General features: G+C 41.6%; 1 protein-coding gene across 1 annotated transcript in view; it reads left to right on the top strand.

Annotated features, from left to right (window-relative positions):
* Positions 1-7767: 7767 nt before the first annotated feature.
* The window catches only part of SHPRH (SNF2 histone linker PHD RING helicase), a 50055-nt gene continuing 39407 nt past the window's right edge, over positions 7768-18415 (top strand). Inside the window, exons 1-5 of the mRNA XM_086877562.1 lie at positions 7768-7858; positions 10248-10917; positions 11346-11475; positions 17283-17501; positions 17797-17875. Coding sequence (XP_086733688.1) covers positions 10279-10917; positions 11346-11475; positions 17283-17501; positions 17797-17875 — 1067 coding nt within the window. The 5' untranslated portion in view covers positions 7768-7858; positions 10248-10278. The remainder of the gene's footprint in view (positions 7859-10247; positions 10918-11345; positions 11476-17282; positions 17502-17796; positions 17876-18415) is intronic.

The raw sequence follows: 18415 nt of genomic DNA, 5'->3' as shown, positions 1-18415 counted from the left end.
CAGATGGGGCACCACGTAGGACAATGCCTTGGAACAAAACCAGTCAAACAGAAAACCCTTAAGAGCACTGAAAACAGGAAGGAGATTGGACTGAAGCATGGTTTATTATAGACATTTGTGTACAAACTTTGAAACTGTAGAGCTATATGACACGTTATGCACCTACCCCAGTGAGAGCAGAGTAGACACAGAATTATTTTTTATTGTTTTACAGCTAGAACAAAATCCATGCATCTGGGTTTGGCTGGATGGGGGAAGGCAAAGTAGAGAGCAATAACAAGAAAATATCTACAGTTGCTGGAGATTAAAGAAAAATATTAAAATTTGATTACAAGTTTCTGTTATGTGAAGTGGCAAATATGTACAGAAGCACCAAAATACTGAAATTGCTTGCACCACTTGTGCTGGTGATAAATTACAAACCAGAGCTGCTCATTTATGTGGGCTATTCCATCAGTCCCCATTAGGTTGGGCTCCCTGTGGTGCTACGTGCGAAAACAAACTAAAACATACATTTGGAGCCCCAGACTAACTCCTCATTGCTCACTGCTCATTGCATTTCTAAATTTTAGGCCAAAGACAGGCAAAAATATAGTTTGATTAATAAGCCTAAGAGTATGCATATTTAGAAATACAATGACATTTATATGCAGAGAAAACATCTTTTCTCATTAGTTAAGGTTGTTGCCTTAGTGAGTTAATGCCCCAGGCCAAAGTAAAATCTCAGTTCAGGGATGATTCAGGCACATTTCTACTACAGACTTGCTCCAGGGAGCCACAGTGCCCCACATGATAGGGAGTCTAAAGGCTTCTTCTGTCTTAACATTTCTTCCTGAACAGCAGCATCAACCGAGTACCATCACACTCAGGCCTCTCCTGCTCCACATTTACTGCACCTATCAGGGAATAGTTATAAGGGACCAGGTGCCAGCAGCAGCAGAAAGCAGCCAGCTCTGCTGTCCAGCTGAGGTCTGCCTCACTGTAATTCCCCTGTGGCTCAGTGCTGCATCATACCCACCTCCCTCGGATACTGCAGAGAGAAATATCCGTCTGTCTCCCGCCAAAGATGCTGCCTGGCACTAACAACATCCAGGTAAGGTGTAGCTGCTCTGAAACACGGGGCCGTTTGCTGACAGCTTTGGGGCATCTCCTTGGCTCTTCCATGCCCTGTGCAGTCTGTGAGTCAGCACTGCCTGCTCCTGCAGCCCAGAGACAGAGCAGATGCTGGGCGGTGCACAGCCTGGCCCCTCTGAAACCTGCTGCTTTTTCTGACTCGGGTGGTCACCCAAGCGGGCTCAAAGGTGAATTTTGGACAGATAATTTAATATAATATAATACTCCTCTGAAGAGGATGATTATTAAACCTCTGCAACGAAGCTACATCGATCTTTATGTACTTGTTTTAAGATCAAACCTTGTTAAACTCAAAGAAAACATCTGTGGAGGCAGATTTTCATCAGTGTTAAATAAATACATTGATTTCTGGCTTGAGAACTGCAGACCTTTCTATACTTCTAAGCTGACGAATCAAAGAAATAACAACCCTGATAAAGTTCATATTTTCTTTGACAGAAACTACCAAGTCTGCTTATCACTTCTTTATGAGGAAAGAGGCCAAAATAAAATAGCTCCAGAAGACTGAACATTTTTGTTTCAAATTCGGTTTGATTTGCCTTTTTTCCATAGTATAAAACATAGGTAAGAATTTTGCAAGCAGCTTTGGTTTGCTTGTTTTTTTATATTACAGAGCAAGTTATGAATTCAAATCTTCTCTTGCCAGAGTGTGAAAATCAGCATTTTTCACTGCCAAGAAATATATCTCTAATAGATAATGTCTGAAATATCTCTTTGTTGTGCACATCCTTTGGCTCTCTTTCAAACCACTGTGCTCTGTATTATGTTACAAACATCTATATTTTGAGCCTAAATTTCCAGATGCTTTTACTGATTTTATTATAAACATTTTATTTATTTAATTCCAGTTTTATTAGAAGGCTTGTTTTTTCTCAGGAACTGCAAACTTTTCCTTTATGCATTTTTGTTACATTAAAAAAAAAAAAGCTTATAAAATGAATATTAAAGTAATGAAAACAACTTATTTAGGTATATATTTAAATAACTCCAAGAATTGGATTCCAAATCCTACATAGTAAATCTAGATGATGTCCTAGATGCAATGACATGGTTATTTTTTTTTTTCTGCTCTATATTTAGATAGTCTTTTTAACTGTCCTTTTCCCTTGGAAAAAGGGAGATGGTCTTAACTGCCACCAGTGACAGATCAGCTGCTGCTGTCAGTCCTGAGGTCAGGTGCATCACCTGGTTTTCACAAAACCAGCACGTAGCTCAGCTGAGTGGCAGATGGACAAGGGTGTACAAGAACTGTGCATACACGTGAGCTGAGACAGATGGCCTGCACTGTGTTATTCTGTGGGGTGCAGGTAGGCTCCCCCAGGAGATGCTGTGCTAAGAGGCAGAAGGGCACGAGTGATAAGTTGAACTTCTCTGTTTGGAGGAGACAGAAAAGAGTGGAAGCCCTGAAGAAGTGAAAATGGGGAGGCTTGCCATCATAGCTCCATGGTGCTTTTCACATGCCAGGTTCTCAGCTTACTGGCTTACATGATTGCTTCTGGCACACAATAACACTCTGCTCTTTGTAGCTCTCCAAAAAATATTTAAATCCTCCGCTCATTTGCCCAAAGCAGCATTAGGCACTGTGGATGGTAGCAATTATATGATAACACTTTCAAAGTCCCACTACGACAGTTATATTATTTTCTATTACATATACCAAACACTGTGGAAGTTGGCTAGAGCTTAACCTACAGAAATAATTTCCTACCAGGGCACAGAATACTGCTCATGATTTTATTAATCTGGAATAGACTGGAATGATATTATGCCTCCACTGGGGTCCATCTTTCCATTTCTGTCACATGGTGATTTTTATCAAAGGAGCTGAATAGATTTTTCCTGCTAGTTAACTACTCTGGTAACACATGAGTTTGCTGAGGCACAGCATAACATACAGTCATTGTAGCACAGGGAATAGAGCCTATCTGCCCTCAGTTTTATTCATTTGCTACAAACATTCACATTTCCTGCCAGAACCAATTTAGAGACAAATATAATTTTGATTTTCTTTAGAAGATTTCTGCTTGCCTTTGCAACTAAAAATGGACTTTAAAATACCACAGCAACTAACATGCTGGTTTTTTCCCCTCAAAAAAATAAACCTTTTGCAAAGTACCAAATCTCCTGATTTTATTTGCTTACTCTTTCTGGGCTTTAAGAGCTGCTACTGAAAGCATAGGGGGATTTTTATTGATAGGCAAGGGAGGCTGTGTTCTCAAGTGTGGTCAAAAAAATCACATGGTCTTATGTTATATCTTCTTCTCTTTATACTGTTATACTGTTCCTTTTTATTTTGTTAGATTAAATGGCAATTATCTTTTTTCATGCACTGAAGTTCTTTAGAACAGGAGAAAAAATACTAGTCACTAGGTGATTATCACAGGTGCTAATCACTAGGATCCTTAGTCATTAACTGCTGAATAGAAACGGGGATTTTTCCACCTGCTCTCAACCCTTACTTCAAAAGATAGGTTTGTAAGTGGCTAGACAGAAAAGCAAAACTCCTTCAGACAGAGGATGGACACAGCAAGTGGAGACCCCTTTGTATCCTTCCAAGGAATGCCTCAAACACTCCTGTGGAGCCACAACAGGCAGGATAACAGTCAAGTGTTCCACGAGACATGCCATGGAATACGTAGCTAAGAGATTTCCATGTAATGTGTGAATGCTGTGCTGAGGGGGAGATGACCCTTACCCCTGCAGTCAGGTGGAAGAGGGAGTGATGCTAAGGTGTCATGGCTCTGCTCTGCCCTTTCACTAGACCCACAGTCTTTGTGATCCCTCTCTTTGTTCCTCTATATATAAATTGTTACTTTTACATATGAATTGGCTGCCCTGCCCCCATTTATGATGGCAGCACAGTCTCACCTCCACTTCTCCCAAAAGTAAAACCTGGCGTTTGAAATTCTTCATGACGGAGGCTGAGAGTACAACCACCTTACAGACAAATCAACAGGCCTGCTCCTCTTTCTTCCTCAAAGAACAGCTCTTTGGTAAGGTTTGTGCTTCTGACTGTCAGAGTATACTTCAGAACTAGTGCCCCTGACACTCCAAAGATCTCCATTAGCTTGCTCTATGCTAGATGCAGGACAAATTATCTCTCTCTATTCCCTTCTCTCTTTACTTTTTTCCCCACCCTCCTCTTTCTCACATGATATTGCAAGTTTTACCAATATAGCCTTCTGCTAACTGTATGCCTTTTATCTTTGCATTATAAATGTGAGTATTTCTTCAAATAAAATCATTATTTGTTAAAGGACCTCTAGTGTTGTTTCACTGCACCTCTACCCAAGGGTATTTTCGACTCTGAGTCACTTTCCTCTCTTTCTTGTGTTGAAAAGTCTTAAGGGGTATTGAGTCTTGACCCAGTAAGTGGGCAGGGAGAGCTGGGAAATGACTTCTCAGCTTTAGGTCAGATGGGGTTTGAGCACTGCCACGAAAATGGCTCCCTGGGAAAGGCCAGACTGTGACTGTTACCCTGTTTGGAGTTATCTCCTCCTTGCCTTGGCAGAAGGATCATGACAAGGTTGTTATCTCTGAGAACTAGGAAAGATACTTCTTGCCAAAAGAAGGTGAGAGAAAAAAAGAGGCTCTGACAGATATTGTCATGTAGAGCAGGCACCCTCTTGGGGCCATGGTGTTTTCTACCTCTTCTGAAAGCAGAAATGTTCCTCTCTGGCTAACTAGTTTTCATGACATACAGATGAGAAAATAAAGGTCAGTTTCACAAATGCTTTATATTATAAAATTATTATATTATAAATTATTACAAAATTATATTACAATGCATTTATAATATAAGACTTTAAAGACCATCATTTCTGCCAAACAAAGCAAAAATCCCAGCCCAGGAGAGGAAATCTTTAATAGAAGACACTGACAACATAGAAATAGAAAAGCTAACTAAAGGGCAAGATGCGCTAAGAGAATCATGATCCTGTGAACAACCTGTAAATGAGACTGTGAACAGATCTCACTGAGGCATGAATTGTTGTCCACTATTTCTACAAGAGTTCTGGAAGTGTATGTTTTCTTTCCTGTTTCCTGTTGCTGGTGGAGTCCAACTTCATCAAGTGGAGAAGGGTGATCAGCGGTCACTTGTAGGACATTCTCACAGCATCAGGTCATCAACAGCAGGTGCAGGACACTCACATGAGGAGTCACACCTTTGAGGTCCCATGTGGGGAACCTCTGTGTTGTCACACACTGACAGCATGGCCCCCTCACCTCACTAAATGTGATGGAAGTTGTCCTCTGGCTGCCCCCCCTCCTGCCATCAAGAGAGCCAGCTCAGAATGAGAAAATTTCATATTCACATTTTGCAACACAAACCTGGATGTCGCTCCTTTAAAGGTAGGTGCCTACCTACCTATCCATAGGTATATGATACCAGCAGTAGGAGTGAAACAAGGTAGCTTCACAAATTCCTGGTAAAGCACATCACTTCTGCTGCTCACCATCTCACAGACTGAGCCAACAGGCATCCTGGCCTGTATCAGCAATAGTGTGACCAGCAGGAACAGCGAAGTGATTCTCTCCCTGTACTTGAGAGGCCACACCTTGAGTTCTGTGTCCAGTTTTGGGCCCCAAGAAGGACATTGAGGTGCTGGAGCATTTCCAGAGAAGGGCAATGGAGCTGGGGAAGGGTCTAGAGCACAAGTCCTGTGAGGAGCATCTGAGGAGGAGCTGGGAGAGTTTAGCCTGGAGAAAAGGAGGCTCAGGAAATATCTTACTGCTCTCTACAACTCCCTGAAAGATTGAAGCCAGGTAGAGGTCAGCAACAGGATGAGAGGACATAGCCTCAAGCTATGCCAGGGGAAGTTCAGAGTGGACATTAAGAGAAGTTTCTTCACAGAATGGGTGACTAAACACTGAAATGGACTGCTCACAAGAAGGTGGTGGAGTCACTGTCCCTGGAGATGTTTAAAGGAAACACTGGATGGGGCACTTATGTGCCATGATCAAGTTGAAAAGGTGATCAGTCAGAGGCTGGACTTGATCTTGAAGGTCTTTGTCAACCTAAATGATTCTATGTGCTTGTGTCTTCCCTGTCATCTCTGTTCTGCAGCAATTGCCCGTTGTAACATAGGACCAAGTGATGCTTTTTAAGCTAATTTTAATCTAGGAAATTAAACATTGTGAATTAGAACAGCCAAATCATCATGGTGTAAGGGCCAACACTCCAAAGCTACTGCACACCACGGTTTTGAGCAGCTCTTCTGAACCCAACCTTTCAGAAAGAATGAAAATGGCAAAAATTCAACACAGGGAAGTAAGGAATAAAAAACTGTAAAAACTAATACTAAAAAATATAAGTCAAATCAAAAACTAATAATAAAATAAAAAATAAAAACTAATACTAAAAATGGTTGAAAGAATTGTTATAAAAGAGAACCCCACCTTCTTGCTGTAAAGGGCCTTCTATTTCTGTACTTAGAGCTGTCTCCAATTGCCAGACTGTGCATTTCACTTAGGTTGAAAAAGACCTCTGAGATCATCGAGTCCAACCTTGGACTGAATACCTTCCCAGCTGTACTATTACACTCAGTGGCATGTCCAGTCTTTTCTTGAACACCTCCAGGGACAGTGACTCCACCACCTCCCCGGGCAGCCCGTTCCAGTGTTAAATTGCTCTTTCTACGAAGAAATGCCTGCTAATGTTCAATCTAAGCCCCCCTGGCACAGCCTGAGGCCGTGTTCTCTCATCCTGCCGCTGGTTTCCTGGGAGAAGAGCCAACCCCACCTGGCTACAGCCTCCTCTCAGGGCTGTAGAGTGGTAAGGTCCCTCCTCTCCTCCAGGATACACACCCCCAGCTCCCTCACACGCTCCTCGTAGCACTTGTGCTTCAGACACTTCAGCAACTCCACCAGCTTCCCTCCGCAGTTTTTACTGAAGTGGTTAATGCTGTTAAGAATTAGCTGGCCTGATTTTGCCTTTTCGCAAAGCTAACAGCCCAGAAACTTCGCTCTTTCAATCGCTCTTGTCAGACGCCTGAAGTCCTCTCTCTTCTGCCAAACGTTTCGCGCACAAAATCACAGAATGGGTCGCGATGGAAGGGACCACAGGGGCCGTCTGGTCCAGCCTCCCTGCTCAGGGGGGACCATCCCAGAGCACGCGGCACGGGATCGCGACCTGACGGTTCTTGAGTATCTCCAGCGAGGGAGACTCCTCAGCCTCTCCGGACAATCTGTTCCAGGGCACAGATTGCCACCTGCACAGTGAATCTCTTCCCGAGGTTCAGGTGGAACTTCCCGTGAATTGCCTGGATCCCACCACGCTCCCGCCCCTCAGCGCCAGCCTGCCCGCGTGCCGCGCGGACATGCCCACACACATGACGTCACACACCCGCGCTCGCTCCGCCCTCAGCCGCGCCCCACTGAGGGCACCGCAGCTTTAACCCCACCCCCTTGTCCTCAACGCACCCAACTGCGCCTGCGCCGCTCCCCGGCCTTCCCGTCTCTTTGTTCCGCTGACGTCACGGAGGGGCGGGGCAAACTCCACGGTTCCCGGAGCCCATTGGCTGCCGCTCGGGCCAGCGCGGGAGCGCGCGCGCCCCCGTTCCCACCTCCCCCTCCGCCCCCCTGCCCGGGGGCTTCATCCAGCGCTGCCAGGGGCGGCGCCGTCTCGCGCCCCCGGACCCGCCCCCCCGCCGCGGGCGCGCGGGGGGGCCCCGCCCGAGCCGGGAGGAGCCGCGGCCGCCGGGGCAGCAGCGTCACCGCTCCGGTACGTCCGCGGTTCCGGCCCCGCTCCCCTCACCCTGCGCTCCCGGGGCCGACCCTGCCCTCCGCTACGGCCGTGAGCGGCCGCTCCTCCCGCCTCGCCGGTCCTGCGCGGCGCGGCGGCCGTGCCGCGGGCGGCGGCGGCGGGGCCGGGCTGCCCGAGGCCTATGCGAGTGGCCGCGGGCAGCGGTGAATGCCGCGGGCCGACTGCGCCGTGACCGGGGGGGCGGCGATGGGTCACCGCAGCCGCGCAGGGCCCGCCGGTGGCAGGTGCCGCGGTGGTACAGTGCCGGCTGCCGAGGGTATCGCATCCCGCTGCTGGGCTCGCCTTCCCGAGTTTCCAGTCACTTTCCTCGCTCGAGACAACGAGAGCTGTCTCGCCCGTGCGGCGGAGCGCGGTGCGGGAGGCCCCGGCCCTGGCCCTGGGGCGGCGGGCGCTCGGAGCGGCGGTGGAGCCGCGGTGCCGGCCCTGCAGACAGCCCCGGCCGCTTCCCCTGCCCCGTGTGCGGCTGCTGCTTCCCCGGGTGGGCACGGGCGTCTCTGGCCGCTGGAGCTGCGGGCAGACCCCGCTCACAGAGAGCGGGTTCCTCCCGCTTGTCCCTTAGAGTGCCGTGCATGTGCAGGCCGGGATGCCGCAGGGACCCTTGTGCCTGTGGGTTGGGTGCAGCGTGTGATCACCATCGGGATTCGCTTCCAGTGCTGTCAGCATCGCTCCGTGTGCCATGAGCGTTGTTTTGAAAAATTCGCTCTTCCTTCCCTTAAGTTTGTTCTGCAATTGTGGGAGACCATTGCTCTCTACAACTCCCTGGAAGGAGGCTGTAGCCAGGTGGGGTCGGCCTCTTCTCCCGAACATCTGTGACGGCATGCGAAGAAATGGCCTTAAGCTGCACCAGGGAATGTTTAGATTGAACCTTTGGAAGATTTTCTTCACAGGAAGGGCGATTAGACTTCGAGATGGGCTACCCAGGGAGGTGGTAGCGTAACCATCCTGGAAGGCGTTTAAGCGAGATTGGATGTGGCATTGAGTGCCATGGTCTAGTTGTCATGGTGGTGTTCAGTCACAGGTTGGACTTGATGATCTCAGAGGTCTTTTCCAACCTAATTGTATCTGTGATTCTGTGTTTGAATTTCAAACACAGCAAGATTTGTATATTCCACAATATTTCCTTCAGGCTTCATGAATTATCAATTAGTGTTTGTTTGTTACTGTTTTTTGGGTTTTTTCCAAGACCCTTCTAAAATTATTCATTAACAGGAATTCTGTTGCGTTTCAGCATAAGCCCCTTTAACATTAGGATATGGTGTACTGGATTTAGTAGATTGGAATATTTTTATTTTATGTTCCTACATTCCTTTAAAAGTTGTATGCACAAGCTGAGTTGACACAAATATCTATACTGACAAAGTGTGATATGAGGTCACAGATCTATTGCTGTGTTCAGGCTTCTTGTAAAAAATCTTTTCTTGAAGAAAAGTTCCTACTTGCTTGTGTATTTAATTATGAGCATATGGTTTTGACTATGTAGTTATTAGTTTCCCAGATGGGTCTAATATTCTATAATTTACTTCTTCATGTATACCATTTAGCAGTAGTACTTTATTTTCTTGTATTTCATTTATCCACAATATCTGTTCTGTGTCCATGTTCAGTTAAGGAGTTGGATGTCCATCTTCACTTAGGTTTGCAGTTAGTCAGTATCAGTAAGATTTTGCATTTAGTTTGCTGACTGGTCTGCTTGAAATGCACAATAACTGCTCTTCTGCAAGCAGTTTGTATATCCAGGGCCCAGGATGCAGAGTTTCCTGGGAAAATTGTTCCATACTAGTAACAAGGTCATTGTCCTTTGAAGGACAGAAGATGATAGCTTGGGCCCTAAACCATGTTTTATGTAGTGGTAACTTCAGACTAGCCCTGTGTCAAGTTTGCTTTAAGTTTCAGCTCTGCGTAGGCTTTGAAAGGGAAGAGGAATTCTATGTGTATTTACCCCACACCCACCCCCAAATCTCCTGTACTTCCTGCACTTTTGTTTGCGGAGGTTTGTTTTGGATTTTTTTGCTGTCTCCCTCCACCCCCATCTTTGAAGGATTCCACTGCTTCTTGGATTATATCAGTCCCACAAGTTTCTCTCAGTAACAGCTTTGAAATGAAGCACTCTTGTTGATCTTCATCTGTATCTGTCTGGCAGAATTGTAAGATCTAGTGCGAGACAATGCTTCATGTCCAGCTTTGTTTGATGGCACAGGAATAGGAGAGGCCCTCCAAAGCTAATACTTCTGAACAGCTGGAGCGCATAGTGCATATATTTGTGTTCCAGGGTTTTGCACAATGAAATTCTAGTGTGAGCATTTGATTTTGTAATGTCTGTTGTTGATCAATTTGCATCACCTTGCAGACACTGAAAGTAGTGTTGAGAAACCGACAAAATGAGTAGTCGTCGGAAACGTGCACCTCCGTCCAAAGTGGATGAGGAGAAGAAGAAAAAGCTCTGCTGGAATATGCATGAAGACCGGAGAAATGAGATGGTGGCGTTAGATGATGAAGTAACTAATGAGGACCATATTCCAGTTCCAAGCACTTCTGCATCCTTCATTGTTATAAACGATGATAGCACTGATGAAGATCTTGTACAGAAAGAAGGCAGTGGCTCAAAATCTGTTAAGTTTTTGACAGTTAACGATGAAGAAGACTCTTATTCCATCTTGACTCCTGTGTCTGTACAGCTAAATATTATAGTCCTGCCATACCGTGCAGATAGGTCCTGGAAGGCTTTGTTGGGAGAATTTGCTCTTCGTCTGCTTTCTGAGCAAATTCGAACTGACGAATTCCGTGACAGGAGCTTTACTTTAATGAGAGGAGACTCTGATGATGAGCTGCAGGTCTGTGTTCATGAAAGAAGTGAAGAAGAGTACAGTAATGAAACAAAAGAATACCTGGGCGCTTATGAACAACGTATTCTGGTGGAAACAACTTTAAGTGGTGAAATATTGGAAGGCTTGAGATGGTTGCAAAAGAAAAAGATAATTGGACTTTATCAAAGACCTGGAGAGACTCAGGCTTTAAAGGTATACATCCATTATACTTGCTTTGCATTTTGAAAGTTTTGTTTGGTTTGGTTATTTTTGGTTTTTTATTTTAAAATAAAAACATCTGAAAAACAGTCTGGCAGCTACTGTATAGCTGTATTTATAATGTGTATACTGTATTTATAATGTGGTGAAAATGTATAGTTTCTATATGCTTTTGTAATGTTTTCAGTGTGTTTTTCCCTAGAAATACATTTTTATTTTTTCACCATTAGCAGTGTATTACCTGCAGGAATCACAGAAGCTTTTAGATGTATTTCCTCTACATGGTGTTTTCAGTAGATTTATTATATCTGTCTGGACCTGCTAATTTTCAAACCACTATTATTATTTTTATGCTATTCTTTTATAATATTCTTGTCAATTTAGCAGTTAATTAAATTGTTAACTGTGTAACCTTTTCACAGGTTGGAATTTACCTCCTTGAATCTGGGCTGAGTAAACCGGAATTTCTCAGTGATGGAGGTGGAAGACCCAAAAAAGCTAATCAGATGATTCAAAAGCTCATGGAAAAGTTCTACAGTTTTTTAATTCCAGGTAATGCAATAAAGTTGATTGTTGGTGAACAGAAGTAGTTTTGTCTTGTGTAGTAGTTGTAAATGTAAAGGAAAATAATAGTTATTCCTGCCACCTAGAGCAACTCTTATTTTCCAGGCAGTGTTATTAGGTGATTCACTCAATACTATTATCTGGCCTTTAATCATATGCTAATTCATTTATGCTGAAATTAGAGGTGATAATTCTTCTCTACAGGTACTGAAGCACAGAGATGTTTTGAGTCCTTACCTTTTTTGGGAGTTAATACAGTTTTCACCAGTTCATGGGGGTTGTTAGAACAGATCTACAGTATCTTGTCCGAATTATACAGGAAGAGTGTAAAAGAATCAGGAATTAAATCTGGAAAACTTGTTCCCAGGTTAGGGCCTAACACACAGCTGCAGCAATAGATTCCTTTGGGTTTATATTGTAAAGCAGTTACAGTGTAAAATACTATAAAATGCTTTATAACAGTTTTGAGAATATACCACTGCAGATTGAGAAACATGGGCCTTGCTCTCATTTTAGAATTAAAGGTAGGTTTGCCAGATTACACTTACTAGTAATACAGATTTATAGGATGAAGGATGATGGCTTTGTGTCGTTATGTCTTAGGAAACTAGTGGAAAAACCAAACCAACAACCCAATCAACCTTTGTCTCGTTCCTGAGTGTAGAGTTGATTCAAAATTTTGGCTGAAGACTGTTTCAGTGACTGTAATACACAGAGTGTGTATACAGAGTATGCAGGTGACAGAAGCCTAGCACTCACCCTAAATATGACTGCATTTAATTAGAAAAGGCAGAGTTGTATAAAAAATCAGTCAGCTTTTCTAAAGAGAAGCTAAAAGTGCAACTGTGAGGAAATACTAAAGATATACCAAGGGATGGGCCAGTACAGCTCAGTAAGTGTAGAAGATACTGCACATAAGAAATCATCCTTCCACAGGCTGAAGTCTGACTGATACAAATATGCCAGTTTAGGTTTCAAAGCACAATAAATCAGATCCAAGAAGAGGTCTGAAGAATAAATAGTTTAAGGTCTAGAAATGAATAGTAGTGGGTTTAAATCTGTTAGGAGAAATACATTATCATAAATGCATTAGAAGCAGAATAGTTGCCAGAGAATTCATAGACTTGAGATGTCTAAGGCATATGATAGAGTACTGAAATAAAAGTAATGCTATAGCAGAAAGCAGGGTTTTCTTCTCTGCATATCTTCTCACTGTGGAAAAGTTGGGGAAAGAGATTGTGAGGAAGATGACTGGTGACTTATAAGATCCAAAGTAATTTTCTGCTGGAAACTGGAGCATTTGTCTTCCGTACACTAAAGGATGTGTTTATATGGACTGCATGGTTTAGTGTAGCTTACAGGTGAAGAGGCACTTTCTGAAAGGGAAGGAAGACATGCCCTGTAAAGTCACTGGGGCGAGAATGTGGATCTGAGCACTTTGATTGTCATGCCTTTACTTTCCAGAAGCCATGCAAGCAGCTCAGGTTTGTAAAGGAGCTATGTTGCCAGCTGGTAAAAGATTCTGAACATTTTTCAGCATGTACATTTTTATGTGCTGTAAAATAATAATAGAGTCTTGATTTCACGCCAATGAATGCCATGTAAATGACGAAGTAAAATAGCTGACACAGAGAACAGAAATAAATGATTGTAAATCACCAGTCAAGTCCTACAAAGGCATGTGCAGCTTAATATATTACTAATGCTTTGAGAAAAAGAATGATTGGTGAAATAGTATCAACAGTGTTTAAATGTATTATTCAGCATAACAGAGATGAAGAACAACTAAAAGCTTGCAAGCAGACTAGGCAATGGAGTTTCAATAGAAATTCAGTAGATGAATAGAAAACAATGCAGAAGAAAAAAAATTATGGCCTCTTTGCTAACTGTTGCAAGTGGGTTCAGTAGGTAGGTGTATAGCTCAGTAAGTGCATCAATTTAATGTTCAGTGTTAATGAAGCCAAATCAAAAGTAAAGAATTATCCTGAAAGTGTTAGAGAGCAAAACATGATCACTTTACCACTGTATAAGTCCATAGTGTGCATTATGCTCTGCTCTGAATTCAGAAAAAGCATATCACAGAAATGAAAAACATTTGTGAGGGAAGACCCCAAGTGATTATGCACTGTGAAACTAGTTTCATTTCTTAACAGTTTTTGAGCATGAATTTACTGATGTAGCATAAAATCACATAGCCTTGATTTTGTGCTGATGAATGCATTCCTCTTAAACGTTTCTAACAACTTAGTCTCTGTTTAAATTCCACATGTTTTTAAACAGAATTAGTTTAGGTTTTGTAAAATTACACCTAAGTATATATTTTAACACTTATCAATGTCCATCTGGAGTGAAATCTATACAATAACATTCCAAGATGAAGCTTCTTGTTCCCCCCACTGATGAGCAAATTCTCATGCTGTTGGGGTTGTGCACAAGGATTTACACAAATAAGGGATATAACCTCTCTACTGCTGCATTTAATTTTAATATATTTTCCCTCACTGTACTCGGTTAATTCTGTTGATATCCTTCTAGATGGTTTTGAGACTTTCTGTCAGGAAGTTCGTCTATGTTATGGCAATCATAGCATAGATACATTAAGCTACTGAAAAAAAGTGATAAAATATTTAATATGGAATCATTGAATCATTTAAGTTTTAATCCAGCACTGCCAAGTCAATCACTCAGACATGACCCTAAGTGCCACATTTACATGTCTTTTAAATATTTCCTGCAATGGTGACTCAACCACTTTCCTGGGCAGCCTGTTCTTATGCTTCTATGACAACCATTTATGGGAAGCAATTTTTCCCTGTTACCCAGTCCAACCTTCCCCTCTTGCAACTTGAGGCCATTTCTTCTTGTCCAGTTACTTGGGAGAAGAGACCGACCCCCACCTCACTAAGACCTTTCTGGAAGTTGTAGAGAGGACTAAGGTTCCTCTTCATCTACTTTTTCTCCAAACATCCCCAACACATTCAGGTGCTCCTTATTAAGAGTTGTGTTCCAGGTCCGTTACCAGCTTCATTGCTCAGCTCTGGATATGCTCCAGCACTTCCATGTCTTTCTCAGAGTGAGGGACCGAAAATTGAAATTCAGTAACCTCACAGCATCCTTGTAGTCCTCCAGAACTGCCAGCCCTTTCTTCAAAAGGTCATAAACTCTGTTTTCCCTGAGTCTCAGCCAAATCTGCCTGTTCAGCCAGATGTTCTCTGCCATCTTACCTTTTTATCATATGCCATTTACCTTCAGTTTTTTTAAGAAGAATAAATTCTTTGTACAAAGATGTTTTGGTATTTGTTTATTTACTACCATATGTGAGGCAACAAGTTTTCCATTAATCTAGGCTGTTTCCATTAATGCAGATGATGTTATACTGCAGTCTGGAAAAGGAAAGAACCTACTGCAGGTGCAGTTGCAGAACTGTAGTTCAGTCATTGAAAGAATTAAATAGAGTACTTGAAAAGCATCAGAGAAACTGAATTTTTATATAATACAATGCCATCTGTTTCTCAAATGTAAAAAAGATTAAGATGCAACTTCTGTAACTGAATTACATTTTGAAATGGTTGAAAACATAATTAAATATTCACTCTTAAATAAGTAACTGAGAGAGAGATAAACTTCCCTAGCATCCTTTTCAAAATCCCTGTGGTATGTAGAACCATTTAATCATAAAAAAGAAATCTCTGAATGAACAAAACAAGAAAGTTATGTGCAAAAAAAAACCCCAATTGTATTAAAAAAATTGCTTTAAATTATATTGTAGTCATTGGTCTCCTGTAAAATTCTGGATAGACTTTGTTTATGTAGAAGTCAATTTATTATGCTTAAACTGTGAGATTTGAAGACTGTTATTTTAGCAAGTACAATGATAGGTATCATTATATATAAAATTCATGGATCAAAGTTACACTTTGCAAACACTCTAATTTTCTGTTCTTTCCCTAAAGTGAGGGGTATGTGTTAGAGGATCCCTTTGAATGGTTTCTTTAATATATAAAGCTAAGTGCTTCCTTGGTGCTTTGTATTTGGCTGGATCATTAATAACCCCACATGTGCAGTCTGATTGCCTTCTTTACGTTACAAGTCATATATATAGTTTTCATGAATATGTAGAAACTTAATGTCTTTCAGGATTTTCATTTCTCTTGTGAAGCACTGGAATTGTTCCTTTGATTTAAAAGGATTAGGGGAAGGCACTGATGGCTGCCATATATAGGCGTATAATTTCCTCCTTTTGTTTTGGAAATCATTCTTCACCTTCACCACCCATTTGAATGGAAGAAAGCTTTTGCTTTTCATAGAAGAGAGTCCTAAGACCAGCTTCTGAACCTTATTTTAAAATTAAGCTTCCTGGTTTTTGCCAGGTACATGTCTTCCTTGTTATCCCGAGGCATCAGAATTAAATTTGATTTAAGTGTGCCAGCCATTTTAGCTGTTTTATTAGAATGTTCAATATACTTTAAGGTCACTTTATGCTGAAAATTATAGCCTTGACCTGCTTCCAATTTTGGTGTGTTTTTTGGGGGTATTTTTTAATATAAAATTCTGCAGGGTGAATTTATCTCCAATGCTAGCTATGGTTAGAACTGGTCTGTATTTTTTTGATACTGATGTTTTAATTTTAGGCCTAAAACACCATTAAAACTTGTCCTCCAAGTCTTTCATTCTCTCGTATCTATTTTCTAGAATGCCAGCCTTTGAATTTTTAATGAATTTTTGTTCTACGGTGTTTAAATTCTGTATATGCCCATATATCCAAATTATGTGAAAAATACATAAGCATAAGGCCTTCTTTCCTAGAGGGTAGAAGAGAACGGAAGGCCTTCTGTCCCAAAAGGTGCTTACTTCTCTTGAGGTGGGTTTTAATTTTGAAAGTATGCCTTGTCTGAATTTTTGCAGTGATGCAAGTGGTGAGAATTACATGTTGTCCTGCTGCTACCATTTCCTAACCAGATGACTAAATGAAGGTTTACTTTTCTCCTTTCTATAAGGTCATTTGTTAATATTTAAATCAGAAGCATGAGACACTTGTGATTCTGTGGCAATTGGAATTTTTTATTGGAAGGTCTTTATGAAATGAATTTCATAAAGTTCTAGGCATTCTGTACTTCAGTTCTAAAGAAATAGCTTTGCTGATCATGTATGTATACATCTGTGATCATCATAGCATATTAGCTTTTAGGTGTCCTAGTTCCAGCTGGGATAGAGTTAGTTTTCTTGTTAGTAGCTGATCAGTGCCATGTGTTCGGGTTCACTGTGAGAGTAATATTTGTAATGCAGTGATTTATTGCTTCTTGCTGAGTGGTGCTTGCCCCAAGTCAAGGACTTTTCAGTCCTTGCTCTGCAGGTGCACAAGAAGGGGGAGAGCATAGCCAGGACAGGCAAGGGATATTTTACACCAAAGAACAGCATCCTCAGTTTATAAACTGGTGGGAGTTGGCTGGAAGCCATCAGTTGCCACTTGGGGATGGGCTGGGAATTGATCAGTGAGAGATGAGCAATTGTACTGTACATCTCTTTTTTCTTGGGTTCTTTTAATCTCTCTTATTTTCCTTTTCATTTCTATTACTATTATTATTATTACTGTTGTTATTGTTTCAATGTTTTTCTTTATTTCAGTTATTAAACTGCTCATTGTTTGCTACTGCTGCTAGCTGACTCAGATGCAGTCATAGCATATGTTTAAATGACACTTTGGTTTGCTTGTTTTCATAAGTGTAAATTAAATATGTTGCTGCAGAATTTACTGAAATGTTGTCTCAAGCTGATTGATTATTTGGTGTATGCAGATGAGCTGGAGGAAGATGAAGAAGAATCTGACATGGAACTAGAGCGACAAAATATTGAAGAGCTTTATGACTTCGTAAGGCACACCCACCAGCAGGATATACAATTACTGAGAAAAGATGTGCAGCATCCTGCATTGATTCCCATTCTGAGGCCATACCAAAGTGAGGCTGTGAACTGGATGCTTCACCGAGAGAACAACGCAAGTACTCCAAGTAGTGGCAAGTATATGGATCTGAAAAACTTGCATAATTGAGGAAAGTGTAATGTTTCCTTGCTGTTTGATTAGATTTTTTTGAATTATTTCATTAATGTTTTCATAAAAGCTGTTGTTTGGGTAGTACACTAAATGATAAGCTAGGTCTTGCTAAACAGCAGTTGATGTGTTGGTCATGAAGCTCTGTGGAGGTGGACTTGTTTTTTGTCTCTTATTGTCACAAAAAGGCTGAATAATTCTAAGGAGTGGGCTGTTAATAGAGAAACTTCATCATTGTGACTTGAACACTTTCTCCATAGAAAACGCGCTGCACTTCTTATGGCGGGAGGTGATCACTCTGGATGGAGTAAAAATCTACTATAATCCATTTACCGGCTGGTACGTTTTTATAGTTACTCTTTCTGAGGACACCTCGAGGTTGTGCTTTGTGAAAACCATATTGGTAGCTTTGTCCTGCAGGATGTAAGATATTTCATAACTTGTTTTTCAATTAGAAATTAACGAATTAGAACAGTGATATCTTTAATTTGAAATAAAGCACAAACTGGAGTATGTAATGCACAGATAAATATGTAGATCTCAAGTTGAAGATGTAATTATTAAAGCTTTTCTTTAAAGAAAAGTCAATAATATAGTGGTTTAATATTAACACTTTTTTAACTTACTGTATTGGAGGTTTTGATCTTCTGATCCAATGTTTTTAAAGCCCAAAGGAAGGCAGCGGTATAATGCTTTTTATTAATGCTAGGTATTGCATTACTAAATCTGTTTCTTTTTTCTAATTAACTTGGTCAGAATAGAACATTTTGATTTCTAGTTTGCTTTTTATTTTTCCCTATGTAACTTTCAGATCTTTTTCACATGTAAATATAAAAATATTTCAAATATTTTGGGAATAATGCTATCATATGCTAAGGT

This window comes from Cyanistes caeruleus, chromosome 2, assembly GCF_971803275.1.
Source record: "Cyanistes caeruleus chromosome 2, bCyaCae1.hap1.1, whole genome shotgun sequence".
Taxonomy (NCBI): domain Eukaryota; kingdom Metazoa; phylum Chordata; class Aves; order Passeriformes; family Paridae; genus Cyanistes; species Cyanistes caeruleus.
Note: the sequence above shows the minus strand (reverse complement) of the source record. Positions and strands in the feature narration are given on the sequence as shown.